The sequence below is a fragment of the Lissotriton vulgaris genome, chromosome 6 (genome assembly GCF_964263255.1).
Source record: "Lissotriton vulgaris chromosome 6, aLisVul1.2, whole genome shotgun sequence".
NCBI classification, from domain to species: Eukaryota; Metazoa; Chordata; class Amphibia; order Caudata; family Salamandridae; genus Lissotriton; species Lissotriton vulgaris.
The window spans coordinates 74,130,441-74,145,992 of NC_141694.1; the positions used below are offsets into that span (position 1 = coordinate 74,130,441).

At 49.5% G+C, this 15,552-nt stretch overlaps 1 protein-coding gene across 3 annotated transcripts in view; it reads right to left on the minus strand.

The window, feature by feature from the left end:
• The window catches only part of LOC147706814 (uncharacterized), a 160,257-nt gene extending 148,329 nt beyond the window's left edge, over positions 1–11,928 (minus strand). For 2 of the 3 annotated variants that reach the window (XM_086925942.1, XM_086925940.1), the window contains exons 1-2: positions 11,574–11,928; positions 1,287–1,413 (exon numbers count right to left, since the gene is read on the minus strand). In XM_086925942.1, the coding sequence (XP_086782068.1) occupies positions 1,287–1,413; positions 11,574–11,597 (151 nt within the window). In that variant the 5' untranslated portion in view covers positions 11,598–11,928. The remainder of the gene's footprint in view (positions 1–1,286; positions 1,414–11,573) is intronic. The other variant, XM_086925941.1, reaches the window with a different exon arrangement.
• Positions 11,929–15,552: the final 3,624 nt, after the last annotated feature.

Genomic DNA, 15,552 nt, shown 5'->3' on the forward strand with positions numbered 1-15,552 from the left:
AAAGGGAAAGGGGTCCCTTGGGGACCCCTTCCTATTTGTGAATGGGTTACCACCTACTTAAAATAGGTGGTAAAAAATGAATGTTTTGCGAACGCATTTTGGTCACAAAACATTCATGCATACCGATGCAATTCGGTATTAGGAAGGGATGCCCGAAACACGTCCCTTCCTAATAGCGAATCGCAAACCCATTTTGCTATTCGGTAACAGGTTACCGAATCGCAAAATAGAGTTTGCTGTTTCTGAAAAGCTTTTTTTATGTTTGCAAACGTTTGTGAAGACAAAAATGCTTGATGCATGTGCCCCTATATTTCTAAACCTAAGACTACACCAACTAGTAAATAATAATAAAGTAGGGATCCTTAGGAGTACATGATTTACAGCCCCAAAGCTTGCATCCTAACGCCGCTGAGCACATGTGGAATCCAAGACATCGATGCCTCGGACTTCAAGGAAGTGCTGACAACCGCCTTCCCTCCGCATTATGGAGACCAGAGCCAGCCGAGCCCTCTCTGCCTCGCAGACTAAATTATATCCAAGGAAAGCCCACTCAACCCTCGATAATTCCTTCCTGAGTGTTTCTACACCACAACGACAAAGTATCACAATAGAATATAGGTGGGGTAAGAGGTGTGCCTGTCTAAAGGGATGGGCTGGGACAGGATGGCACCGACCTCTTCCATGTACCACTGCACATGCGTGGAACCGAGCGGACTCCTAGGAGAGGATCACATCCCCACAACAGAGCATAGCAGCAAATCTCTGCCAACAAGTCCCTCTCCGTCTAGCCTCCATTTTGCTACCTCAGGGGAAAGACGTTTCTAGAGATCCAAAATGGCGGACTGGTCCAAAACATACAACAGCCTCAGCTAACCCCAGACCCTCATTCACTCACATGAGACACAAACATCTCACAGCTGAGCCTCTCACTGTCTACAGCTTTTAACAGAAAGCTCAGCTCCACAGTAACTCCTAAGATACCCGTGATCTTTTCCCAAACCTCTAAATACCCATCCCAAGGAGAGACCTGGGCAATCCAGAGTGGACAAAGTACAGAGTGATCACATCAGGGGAAAGGCCTTGACTGCTGCATCCAAGGGTGTGGCATGGCAGTGGGGGTAGGTGTTTCTCTCTTCATTTCAATGGCACAGGGGGATTATGTGATCTCTTGTTCCCTTCCCTTCCCTTTTTCTAACAATGTACTGTTATTAGGTGAACAGTTTAATGTCACTGGAGGTAAATGCACAGTATATTTTGGCTTCTTCATATTTTTGGCGCGTCCTTACCCAGCGAGACTAGGGCCTGGTGAATCTCCTCCATCACGGTCCGGAAGAGCTGCCTCTGCTTCTCCTCCAGTCCCCGCCACTCTTCTTCCAGGAAGTACATGGCCACGTCATGGAAGGTCACCGGCTCCTGAAAAGTAGGAAGTTATTCCCTCAGTACACTTTTCTTTGACCACCCTCGTAACGGCATCTCTAGGTTTAAGAGCCACATATGCAACTTAAATCTCCAAAAAAAGTACAGAATGAGAGAAGCAGCATGTTTATCTCACTGGAGTATCACCAAGATGGTCAACTCAGAGTGGTCAGGTTCAATTACGCCATGCTACCAGCAGAGCAGCGAGGTGTGGGTAGCGCCAGCATTGCATCAGCATGAGGCACTACACCCAATCCACAGCACACTTTTAAACACGGATTCTTCAAGAGTTCAGTGGGGGTTCAAGGGTGTGGGGGTAATCAGTCATGGGTCCACCATCCCCAAAGCCCCATCAGGAATTCCCTGACTTTGCCATGTCTGCTAAAAGTCAATGAAGGGTGTAAGAATCCACAAGCAATCCCATCCAGAGCTGAAGAGGCACCAGGCACCTCTAGGAACCTCTAGGCACCTCTAGGTACCTTTAGTTTTCAACCCAAAGGTAGCACAATCAATAAAAGCTATCTGCTCCTCAGATCAGAGTGAAGTTCTACCTGTACTCTCACAATACACAAATGATTCTTGGGGTATCTCCTCCTTCATTTCAAGGGGACACAAACTTCTTTAGCAGCAGACCACGTATCCTCTACTTGCTGTTGGATGGCCACCAACTACTTAACGTTCAACCCTACAAAAACTGAGCTGCTGCAAACTTGAGGAACCCTTACTACTGAACACCTGCCCTGTGCAGCAATCCTGGGCCCTTCGCATGTTCCCTCATCTTCAGTCCTCAACGTAGACATCCAGCTTGACTCTAATCTGGGGTTAAAGACTCCGGTCTAAAAAATCACCAGCCCCTATTTCTTTCAGTTAGAAAGGTTTTTAGCATCCCTTCTTTCACAGACGAAAATCTTGACATACCTGTTGTGTAAGCATTGGTACAACAGCGACTGGACTATGAGGATGCTGTAGCTTTATCTGCATCCAGCTATCTCACTGCCCGTCTTTGGCTCACTGAGAATATCTGAGAACCAGCCAAAGAACTGGCCCTGATTTAGATCTCGGCAGACGGGTCACGCCATCACAACGGTGATGGCTATCCCCTCCACTGAGATATACATCCCATAGGATGTAATGCAATGTATACTTTGGCGGACAGATTATCCATCACCGTTATGATGGAGTAACCCATCCACCGAGATCTAAATCAGGCTCTCGGATTGTATCCCACCAACCTGTAAAAGCTGCACTGGCTACCGGTTCACAAATAAATCCTTTTAAAACGTTATTCTATTTATATACTATATATTACCACAATGCTATTTACCCAGGCATCACAGAGTTCACGGCAAACAAATTTAAATTGCATACAATTACTAGATTCACCCATCGTAGCTCAAGTTACTTTTAACTGTTACTAAATTCTGCAGGTCTGCTACAGGGGTAGATCCTTTTCTGTGGCAGCCACAAGGACATGGAATACGCTGCCTCTCTCTCTTCTAAGTCAACTTCTTATGTCCAATGTTAGGATATTACTAACAACTTCCCTCTTTACCATGGTCTGAATTTCTAGTTACCAGCAATCAGTATAGAATCTTTTACCACCAAGAAGTGATAAGCAAACATTGTGCTCAATTAAAACACTACTGATATATGGCAGGAGAGCTCCACTGAAAATCAATGGAACTTGGGGATACAACAACACTTCACATAAAAGTGCCCTCCCTCCAATGCCATTGTGGAATGTATAGAAATGTGATCAGAATGTTGCTGTAATGTAAGAGGTGAGGGGTGTTCAGGGCTTAAGTTTCCATGCTAGGAACGTACATGATTAATGTGCTGAGAGCTCTCGCTGTCAGTTGTCTCCTGAATGGCCAGGGAGTGGCTCCACCACACTGCTCAGCTCAATTAATACGTTCCTGGTAAGTCCTGCCTCCCAGTAGCTTCAAAGTATTTTGGCGATGAGTTGGCACCCAACCCGCAGGAGTAGTTGAGGTAACTGGTGGCCAGAGATCACAATATGGTGGCTCTGAACCCAGATGCTCTGTTGGGAGGAGCATCCTGAATATCAGGAGGACAGGTCAAGAGCTAGCACTCCGTGCCTGCACCTCTATTGCCAAAGCTAGTTAGGGGCTGCGAGTCCCACCCGTGATACAGGCCTCCAACAGTCAGCTCTAAATGTAATTGTAATGTAAATTGATACTTGTATAGCGCACTACTCACCCGCAAGGGTCTCAAGGCGCTTGTACGAATACCGCTGTGGAACCCATCCTGGCTTTCCCTGTGAGGCGTCCACTCCTGGGCACCCCCGAGGTGGAGGCCAGGCATCCTTAGCGTTGTGTGGGGCCGTTGTGGAGATTAAGCAAGCTATTTCCCAGAGTTGCAGAGTGGGACTCCATGATTGGAATAGGCACCGACGCGAGAATTATCAGGTCCGTGGAATTTTGAGCCCAAGACCTGCCGAGGCGGGGAATTGAACCCTGGTCCCGGGCTAGACCTCTGCATCAGGGTCTGCCGCTCTAATCATTGAGCCACACTTCTCCGCTTCTCCACAGCTCTACTCTCCCAGACCAAGGAATCAGTACGCCAAGAAACACGCTGACGCGTCAGAGGACCTCAGCTTCTACAGCACATCCTAGGCAGTGAAGGACTGAGAACAGTCTCCCTGTTTCCAATCAGGAAACTATATCTAGCGCTACTCTTGTACCAATCAGCCATCCACTCATGCACCATACAGCAGTGCACAGTTAGAATAGAAAAATATGCTTTAGCATTGTTTATGTAAAGTTAGCATTTGCTGCACCATTTTGTGTATATCCGCCATTTTGAATCGTAATCAAAACTAATCCTTTGCCATTTCTGAGAAACAGCCTTCTCTTAGTTATGTTTCTTCAGAGTTGAGTTTTGTTACACAAATTAATGCACTGTTCTTATTAGCGCATACCTTTCTTTTTAGATGTAGGCCTTCTCCCACTTTTCTAGCCGTGGGCACAGGCAGATTGACCTTAAATAGCAAATAATGTTTGCCCGGCATCAGAATCGAAACTTACTCCTTTGTAATTTACTGTCCAGCTGCATTTCCTTTCAAAAATTCCATACTGGGCGTGCTTTGATCGGTTTTGAAGTGTACATAATGTATTGTTATGCTTGCTGATGTCAGTCCCTGTGCAGCATTCCTAAGCGACTGGGCAGACTGGGCCCCACTCTGAGTGTATCTGAATAAAGAAGTATTGGTTAGTGTTCTATACTGTTTGACCGACTCTTCATTTAGTATGGAAGGCTGAGAGGTGGTCGTGAGTGACACAGGTGACTCCATTTCGGTCATTTCCTTCAGTTGGTGCCCAAACAGGGACTCCTTCAGGTGAGTGATCCATCCCCTTGTGCGGATGGGGGGGGGGGGGGGGGGGGGGGGAGGTCGAGGCCATCGTCGGGTCGGAGGGACGGATCAGGGATCCCTGCACAAAGAATTCCTGGTACTCACAGCTGCCCCTTCTGCCCTGCCGGACAATGCCTCGCCCAGTGGTCATCCTGACTGGAGTCCTGAACGGCATAACCCTTGGATCTGACCGTTTGGTCTGAAGAGTCGGCAGTGGAGAATTCATTTGTTTGAACTGCGTATACCAGGTGAGTTTGTTTTAGTTCTTTGTGGATATGGTACCATTTTGGTTTGTGTTTGGTACAGTCTAAGGACTGTCTTTGGGACAGAAGCAATTGAAATTGTTTTGCTAGGCATAAAATAGTGAACTTGTTTTCTTTTGAGAATGCCTATTGTAAGTAAGTTGTTTTCCTTGTGTTGTCGTTGTTGCTCTGCTGATGCTCGATTGGGAGAAAGTCAGCCGGCACCTCCAGAAGGCACTCTGAATTTTGATATGTATGTGAAGCATGGTCTTGGCCTTATTATGTTTAGTACATTATGGCACAAATATACGAGGGACAAAGCTGAGTTGCAGTGGCCTCCGACGGACACTTTCGATGAACAAAAGATTAAGTATTTACAAGAATAGTTGTTTAAGAGATGAAGTAGGCAATTTATGTTTGATTCTATTCGAACATGGCAGAGAGCAGCTAGACAGAAGTGATTGAAGGCAGAAAAGAAAGCTCGGAAGGGAAGAATGCAGACACTAACTCAAAAAGTGGTTTCATATGACAAGGAGAAACAGGAAAAAGCTGTTGAATGTGAAGATAGAAGGTTCCGATTGCAAATAGATAATTCATATGTGGTGCAGGAAGAAGATATTTTCATGGAAGAATTGCGAAATACCCAACCCACGGCTCCATATGCCCCACAAAGAATATATCTCACTGTTCCGGTGCCCTCACAGCCACCCGTTACAGTTGAGTCTACTGTTTCTGTCCATATATCTACTGTTCAGTCAACGGCTGTGGCTTTGGCTCCTCCTCTTCCTTCTGTGTCTTTGACATCTGGGGCGACTGTGGCTGTTAGTACCCCTGCCACACCTATTGTCTCAGCCTCCCTTTTGCCAGATCTTTCTCCTGCGACGCAACCATCAGTGATGTTAGTGCCCGTCACTTCTGTTGCTTCTCCTACTATGGTTTTCATCCTCCGGCATTAGTAATAAGCGGGACACCAGTACGTGGATTTCAGGACAGGGACTGGACGAAATTTAAGGAGCGCATTGGTCAGTTAGTGCGATCTGAATTGGAAGATGACGAAAAACGGGTAATAGCTAATCAGGCTGCACAGTGGGCCCGTAATCCTATTCATAGTGTAGATGATGTCTGGGCAACTATGAGAGATTTTGAGCCCTTTATACACCAGCATGCACTTAAACACATGTTTGCTACATTAACTGGTCTTTGGCAACAGTACTTTGAAGTGGAAGTGCCTCAAATTTTAAATGACATTAGAGATTGGGTGTATATTATTAAATCGGGGACAGGACAGGTTTTTTCTAATGTTGCAACAATAATAGCTTATAGGGGATGACTGCATGAGGAAAGTCCCAGGTCAGTGTCTTAGTTTCTGATGCGGGAGGTTCATCCCATATATCATCCAGAAATACTGGAATTAACGGATGGTTGTGGCAATGTTACTAGGTCTCAGGAACAATGGGTTAATACTCCGTGGAAAAGAAGTGAAGTTTTGTCTCTTAAGACTCATTTGCCTGACCCTAGGAAAAATCCTATTGCATATTATAAGAAATTAACAGAAGCCTCCTCTTCTACTGTAATGACTCTTGCTGATATTGAAATGTTTTTAGGCTGCTGGTTCCGGTTGATATTTTGAGGCAGTTACACACTCAGGATCTATGTTAGAATGGAAAAATATGCTTTAGCATTGTTTATGTAAAGTTAGCATTCGCTGCACCATTTTGTGAATGGCCACCATTTTGAATCATAACCGAAACTAATCCTTTGTCATTTCTGAGAAATGGCCTTCTCTTAGTTATGTTTCTTCGGAGCGGAGTTTCGTTACACTAATGAATGCACTGTTCTTATTAGCGCATACCTTTCTTTTTAGGTGTAGGCCTTCTCCCACTTGTCTAGTGGTGGGCACAGGCAGAGTGACCTTGAATAGCAGATAATGTGTGCCTGGCCTCAGAATCGAAACTTACTCCTTTATAATTTACTGTCCAGCGGCATTTCCTTTGAAAATTCCATAATGGCCGTGCTTTGATTGGTTTTGAAGTGTACATAATGTATTGTTATGCTTGCTGTGGTCAGTCCCTCTGCAGCACTCCTAAGCAACTGGGCATACTGGGCTCCACTCTGAGTGTACCTGAATAAACAAGTATACTCTACTATTTGACCGACTCTTCATTCAGTATGGAAGGCTGAGAGGTGGTCGTGAGTGACCCGGGTGACCCTATTTGTGCCATTTCCTTCAACACCGTGTCACCAACCTCAGAGCAAGGGTACCACCTACTTCCTGGAAGTATGTGATCATCCACGCCGCCTTCACAGGCACGTGGAGGTTACTAAAGGAAAACTCAGCAGCAGCAACTTCAGGACACAGACACTATCAGAGTTGTTTAAGTTGCAATGGATTCTTCACGAATCACCCACCCTCTGTGTTTTCTGTCAGGTGAGGTCCACCACCAATCGACTGGGAGGAATAGGTGAAATTATTTGATAACTACCTAGTTGCTTTGATGAAGAAAACTTTATCTCTAGGAGAAAAAAAGAATTTGTTAATCAGTAGCTTTAGGTAGGGTAAGGCTACGTATCTTCAAGTACTTCACTGTTACTAAAGATAAACAAAGCCATGGCGTCCCAGATGTGTATCAGGGAGCAGAGACAAAGGTAAACAACAGATGTGCAGAACCAGTCAACTTCGCAATGGTGCATCACAAATACTGCCCCCAGTCGCAGAGAAGGAATGAGGCCATGGATGACTCTGTGGCCAGAGTGCAAGAGTTGAGATGAAATGCCAGTTCAGCCATGGACAAACTAGCGAAGGATCAACTCTGCTGCTCCACTAAGAAAATACAGGGGCAGCTGTCGGCGACCAGGATTCCCTTTTAAAAGAGGCCACTGAAACGGCCTAGATAGGAGCACAATCTACTTGCTGCATGAAGGAAGCAGAAAGTGTGGAGCAGAAGAATGGAATGGAGCAGGCTGTAGTAGCGAGGGGTAAGCGAGCATAGTCAAAACCAAGGATAGCAGCAAACTGGGAGGCGGTGAGAGAGGAGGTAACGGATATAGTGGAAGTCAGAAGGGTGCACAAGTTCTGGAGTTAGAGGCACCGTTCAGTCTAAACCTTTTTTCCAGTCAAGGGGGAGTGCAGATGATGCAGGAGAGGCCACTTCGTGAACTGTTTAGGGACAAGAGCGGCAAGGATAGTATGGCGATAGTGGGTGAGGAAGGAGTGGCGGTATAAGGAATACTAAGCACAGGTGGAGCAAACGAAAGATCTGGTGAGTACTGTCCACCATGAGCGACCTTCAAGGTAAATGAGAAAGGACTGCAATTGATGGTAGACTCAAGGGCGTAATACACCACAGTCCCAGAAGAGTTGCGTAGAGAGTGAAAAAGATCAGATGGAAACCCAATGATATCAATCCCAAAGGATATCCGAGAAGCACAGCAGATGCCACAGGACTCATGAAGGCAGATATTCTCTTTAGGGATAGGTTTATCAGGAAGGTTCATGTAGCAAGGTCAGAACTGTGGGGCTCACTGCAGCCTGGGGCAGGCTGAATCAATTAACTCCTGGTGGGCCCCGATAGAAGTAAAGCAGTGGGTGGGTCCCTTAGCCCACCTCTGCTGCTGACACTGGAGGCGCTGTGCCGCCTACAGTGCCCAGTCAGAGTGTAGAGACAGCTTGTGCAGGCCACGTAGGGTCAGGAGGAGACTGACCCAGCCCGGCCATGCTGGGGCTGGAGAGGGCCTCAACTTGCTGCCCATGACGAGGATGTGTTGAGTGGCCGATGGGTCGCTGTTGGCACAAAAAGAGGTGGCGGACCTCCCAGAGTGGACAGAGAGCATTGTTGGACCCGATGGTCTCTGTGACACACGGCACCTTGGGGGCAGTGTGGGCCCCAGCTGTTGACATGGGCCACACGTGCCCGGTGAGGGGACCAGCCCCCTGGCAGGATCTCCCAGCGACAGATGACCTTGCATTGAGCTGAGGGGCCGAGGGTCCCTACAAGAGGGGAACAGGCCGTGACACCGGCACACAAGCTAGATCGCGACCATACCACTGTAAACTCCTCTAGGGAAGTCCTGGAACACAAAATAGACCAGGTCTCCTTCAATCTGGGGTTCCTGCGAGACGACCACAGCAAGGTCGGTGGATACAGTTAAGCGACACGAGCAGTCTTTGGAGGACTTGGGCCTGGATGTGGCAAAGCTGCATGAGAGGGTGACCTCGTTTACTGAAGCGGTGGAGACCCTTTCCCACAGGGAGGAAGAAGAATTCAGATCAACAGGGAGACTGCAGCACTCATCCTCCTAGACCTCTCCGCCGCCTTCAACACCGTCTGCCACCGCACACTACGCGCACGCCTCCACGCCGCAGGAATCCGAGACAAGGCTCTGGAATGGACCGCCTCCTTCCTCTCCAGCAGAACCCAGAGCGTCCGCCTCCCGCCGTTCCGTTCCGAAGCTTCCAAGATCATCTGCGGAGTACCTCAAGGATCCTCCCTCAGCCCGACACTGTTCAACATTTACATGGCCCTGCTCGCACATGTCGCCCGACAGCACGACCTCAACATAATCTCCAACGCAGACGACACTCAACTGATCCTCTCCCTCACCTAGGACCCCATCACCGCCAAAGCCAACCTCCATGAAGGAATGAAGGCCGTTGCCGACTGGATGAAGATCAGCAGTCTGAAGCTGAACTCGGACAAGACGGAGGTACTCATCCTCTGCTCCAACCCGTCAGCCTGGGACAACTCCTGGTGGCCAACGGCACTGGGGGCAGCCCCGACCCCACCGACCATGCATGCAACCTGGGAATCATCCTCGAATCAACACACTCCCCCAGGCGCACACACACACACACTCCCCCAGGCACACACACACACACACACTCCCCCAGGCACACACACACACACACACTCCCCCAGGCACACACACACACACTCCCCCAGGCACACACACACACACTCCCCCAGGCGCACACACACTCCCCCAGGCACACAGACACACACTCCCCCAGGCACACAGACACACACTCCCCCAGGCACACACACTCCCCCAGGCACACACACGCACACACTCCCCCAGGCACACACACACACACACTCCCCCAGGCACACACACACACACTCCCCCAGGCACACACACACACACTCCCCCAGGCGCACACACACACACTCCCCCAGGCACACACACACACACTCCCCCAGGCACACACACACACACTCCCCCAGGCACACACACACTCCCCCAGGCGCGCACACACACTCCACCAGGCGCGCACAACACTCCACCAGGCGCACACACACACTCCCCAGGCGCAAACACACACTCCCCCAGGGGCACACACACACTCCCCCAGGGGAACACACACACTCCCCCAGGGGCACACACACACACTCCCCCAGGGGCACACACACACACTCCCCCAGGGGCACACACACACACTCCCCCAGGGGCACACACACACACCACACACACACTCCCCCAGGGGCACACACACACACTCCCCCAGGGGCACACACACACACTCCCCCAGGGGCACACACACACACTCCCCCAGGGGCACACACACACTCCCCCAGGGGCACACACAAACTCCCCCAGGAACACACACAAACTCCCCCAGGAACACACACACACTCCCCCAGGCACACACACTCCCCCAGGCACACACACTCCCCCAGGCACACACACTCCCCCAGGCACACACACTCCCCAGGCACACACACCCAGGAACTGTCCCTGGCACTGTCTCAGGCACACTCCCTGGCACACTGTCCCTGGCCCACTCCCTGGCGCCGTCCCTTGCACTATCCCTAGCACACTCCCATGAACACTCCCTGGCACACACTCCCAGGAACTGTCTCTGGCACGGTCTCAGGCATGCCCCCAAGCGCACTCCCTGGCACACTGTCCCTGACACACCCCCTGGCACACACTCCCACGCTCTATCCCTGGCACACTCCCAGGCACACTGTTCCAGTGCACACACTCCCACGCACTATCCCTGGCACACTGTCCCAGGCAAACACTTCCATTAACACTCCCCGGCACCATCACTTTTACACACTCCCAAGGGCACAGTCCCAGGGCACACACTCTCAGGCACTGTCTCTGGCACGCCCCCAGGCACACTCCTAGATGCACATTCCCATGAGCACTCCCTGGCACACACTCCCTGGCGCCGTCCCTTGCACGCTCCAGGCGCACTCCCAGGCACACACTCCTAGGAACTGCCTCTGGCACTGTCTCAGGCATGCCCCCAGGCGCACACTCCCATTAACACTCTCTGGCACCATCCCTTGCACACTCCCAGACACACTTTCCCAGGCACACACTCCCAGGTGCACCCCAAGGCACTGGCACACTTCTAGGCACAGCGCTTGGCATACACCATGGCACTGTCCCTGGCACACAGTCCTAAGCGCACACTCCTTGGCGCACACTCACAAGACCACACTCCCAAAAACACACACCCTGGCATACCCCTTGGCGCAATCCTCTGCGCGTTCCCTGGCACACCCCCCAGTGCACCCCCAGGCACCCCTCACCTGCACAGACTGTCTCTTGAACATGGTTGGGCTGCTTTGTCCCTGGAGACCCCGAATGTAGCTGTGACTGCTCCTGCGATCAGAGCCACTGGCATCACAGGTGCAGAGCTGTGAGGTGGGCGCCTTGTCTGGACAGAGGCAGGACTCCTGGCTGGGCAGTGTGGGTTCCACCAAGGCAGAGATGGGACCTGGCTGGGCAGTGGTTACACCAGGGCAGGGATTGGACCTGGCTGGGCAGTGGTTACACCAGGGTAGGGATGGGACCTGGCTGGACAGTGGTTACACCAGGGTAGGGATGGGACCTGGCTGGGCAGTGGTGGGTGGCACCGGGGCAGATGTGGACTTAGCTGGACATGGGCGAGGTTGTGGTGGGGTTCTTTCCTGCCGGATCTGTGTTGGGGGTCACCCTGCCTGCACAGAGGTGGGGGTTCTGCCTGGCACCGGTGGGTTGGCTCACAAGAGGGCAGTGATTCGGCTGCTCTGATCGCACTGCATGCTGGTACTTGTAGTACTTTCCCGTTAGGACATGCTGGATGGCGACGGTGCACCTCCAGGCTGCCAGTGGAGCTGACAGGCGCCCCTCGCTGCCTCTGTCTGGAGGGGGGGCTGGGCCCCTTCACACAAAGAGGGGGGGGGGGGCTAGACTGGGCGAGTTCAGAGAAACCACCCAGCTGGGAGACGGGTCTGAACCCTGCAGTTGACGCCAGGCCCTTAGCACAGCACCGAGAGGGGGCACGCGGCTCACTACACACACCCCCAGCCAGAAAACGACCCTCACCCCATACACGTTTGGGGTGGCAACAAGAGTTTACAGCGCCGCGAGGAGGGGCCGTGCGGGGTACTAAACTCTGACAGAGGCGGAGACAGTCTGTAGCCTCCTGGGCATGCGCAGACCTACCATACTAATCCCAGGCGCATGCGCCCCAAGGATCCCTCGCCTCGAAGCCCTGCGATCATTAATGGCAAGCCGGTGTTCTAACTATATTTACACCCCCGTCGTTTTGTACACCTCTACGTCAGAGGGGTGCCGATTCATGGAGGTTCTGCCTGTCTATTCGTGCTCCCCGTCTGGCTGTGCACACCCTACGCGTGTCACTCACTTTGCGCATGCGTGCTTCGGTTTATTTATGCGTTTTTATCTCTCGCGGACTTTACCCGAAGGTGTCAGGAATATATATATGTATATATATATATATATATTTTAGGCACTGGGATGATTACTTTGTTTTGCCAGAATCACAGTATGACGAGCTGAGACAGAGACTCGAACCCTGTTCCAAAGTCAGCAACTCGGGCATGTCACATCTTCTCACACGGAGAAACCGTTCTTCCACCGTCCTATCTGGGCTGGACGCTGATGTTTTGTACCAATGCTGTTGCCTTTTCGGCTGCGGATTGGAATTTACGTCAACCATTGAAACTGTTTTTGTTTCTGTTAATTATTTTACATTGCATTTTTCTTCTATCCCCTGCTGTAATTGCGACTGCTCAAGGCAGGATGGTTACATGTTTTTGTTTAAACCACTTTCAAAATACCCATAAGCGGAACAATATCATGGCCCCGTTTGCAGGATTTTCATCATTCTTTTTTGTGACAGGCAGACAAACATTTCTCGGAGTTGATGAGCCATGTCAATCAGGGCACAAGTCCTAAACAAGCATTATTTATTTTTTATTTATTTTATTTTTATTTATGCAGTTTTATATAGCTTTACAAAAGGAACAGAAATGATACAAACTGAGAACATTACACGAACAGCAGATTGCAAAAGCATACGTTACGTTACATACGGTAAAGTGATCATTGTGAGCAACCAAAAATACATGAGGTAGTAAAAATTGTGAGCAACCAAAAATACATGAGGTAGACAAGGTAATAGTGACACTTCTGAGCAAACAAAATACATGAGGTAGTAAAAATGTGAGCTACCAAAAATACATGAGGTAGTAAAAAGTGCACAGGAGGAAAAAGTGACAAGTGTGCAGGCTACAAGAGAAAATAGAGTATAATTTGAGGTATAATACTGCAATATATGCTAGACACTCAAGCACAAGAACAAACGTTACGTAGGTGAAGGTGGCACTTGTGCAAGTATCAAAGGTAAAAAACATGTGAGAGGAAGCAAACCGTGTGTTACAGGGGCAAAGTGGTGAGTGCAAGTTGCAAGAGGGTACCAAACACGAGTACATGGATAATACTGCAATAAAAGGCAAACACTCTAACCACAAGAACACACTGGGAAGGCACTTCCATCGACATGAAAAGAAGAAATTTTCAGTAGTGGGAGGTCTTCCTTCATATAAAAGAGAGGACGTGAATTACTTTTGGAGGTGTCTCTGGAGGAGGAGAACTTTGAGGTCCCTTTTAAAGGCCTGGGAGGAGGCGGTGGTCCGGAGCTGAGGCGGGAATGAGTTCCAGATTCTCACTGTGTTGCCTGAAAAGGATTGGGCCATCGTCAGGGGCGTAACACAGGCCCCCGCAGCCCCCGCATTGCGGGGGGGCCTCGGGGCCCCAATGCTCCGGGTGGGGGCCCCCCTCGGCTCACTCAGCAGCAGAGCCAGGCAGCAAGTGGCAAGCTTCATAATGAACATCATGAATCTGTGCGCACGGGCCACACACCGGCCCCGGCTTCTTAATAAATTAAATGGTACGAAATTTGCCCGGGCCTCAGAGGCTCTTCTCAAAAGGTGTGAAAGTTCAACTGCGCACGCGCGGGCCCCCAGCCGGGCCTCAGTCTTCATTAATGAAATAGGAAGTGGTGGGTGCGCGGCAAATCGGAATTGATGTTAGGCAGCCCCAGGTCTCAGACTCAGCCACGCAGCGCCAGAGACTAAGAAGGACCGTCCCCTGCCAGACAGTAAGTGATGCAGGTTCCCGGTTGCCAGGTTGGGGGGGGGGAGGGGTGTTTCTACAGTGGGGTGGGGGGTGTTAAAGCCTCTTCATTTAATAATGGTGCGCACTTCAGGGCCCCGACTGGTCCGGGCCTCTGAGTCTTTTTATTTATGAAATGGTGCTCTGAATAACTGAAAGCAAGTTCTTTTGTGAAGGAAATGGCAAGATTTGGTGATCCCCCTACATTCCATGAATGCCTGAGTTTAACGAAAGTGGCTGCAAGATTTTAAGTTTAATTAAACAGTAACCACGGCAGTCAAACCTTGCTAAAAAAAACCTCTGTCTAATTAATTTTACGCATTTTTATATAGGCTCACTTCTGAAGTAACAAATAGCATTTGTCTGCATATCTGAATATCGCTTCTCCATGCCTCTTGTATATGTTTGCAATTGCGTGTTATATAGATTCTATAGATAGCTTTCTGTTCGAATAGACATTGTTTAGTGTACAGGGAAAACTTCACACATTTCTTACATCATTTAGCCCAGTCCATAACTTAGAGCTTTTTGCACATAAGACACCAGCTTGATAGTATGTTTTCTAAGTTCAATGTAGTGTGCGAAATAAAGTAAAATCAACTGCTTTATCTTAGTTCAGACTTTCATAAATTGGTATTAATTTGGGATGTAGGAACCCTTACCTACTTAATAAACATACACTGCTTATGTCTTAATTCAAGTCTCGTTGATACTCTGTTCAACCCCTGGTAGCTGTGGCACAAGCAATTCCAGATGATGGCTGAGTTCAAACACCATCACTTTTATAGTCAAGAAAACAATACAGCCCAAGTACACAGTGATATGGGTTAAAGTAGTGGCAATAGTGGCAAAAAGGAATATAGCCAAAATGTGGGGGCATCCAGACCACCATATCTCCGGGGATGGGAGGAAGACTTAGATTGGTTCACAGGGGCGGAGAAAGAAACATACATAGCTAGAGGATGCCTTTGAAAATGGGATATAATTTGGGGTGGGGGAACACATACAGAGGAATTTAAGAGAGTATGGAGTAACGAAGGAGAAAACAATGCTTGTGCAGAAGATTCAAAGAAAAGTATGACCTTTGCTTTCCATGGGCGTAACAAC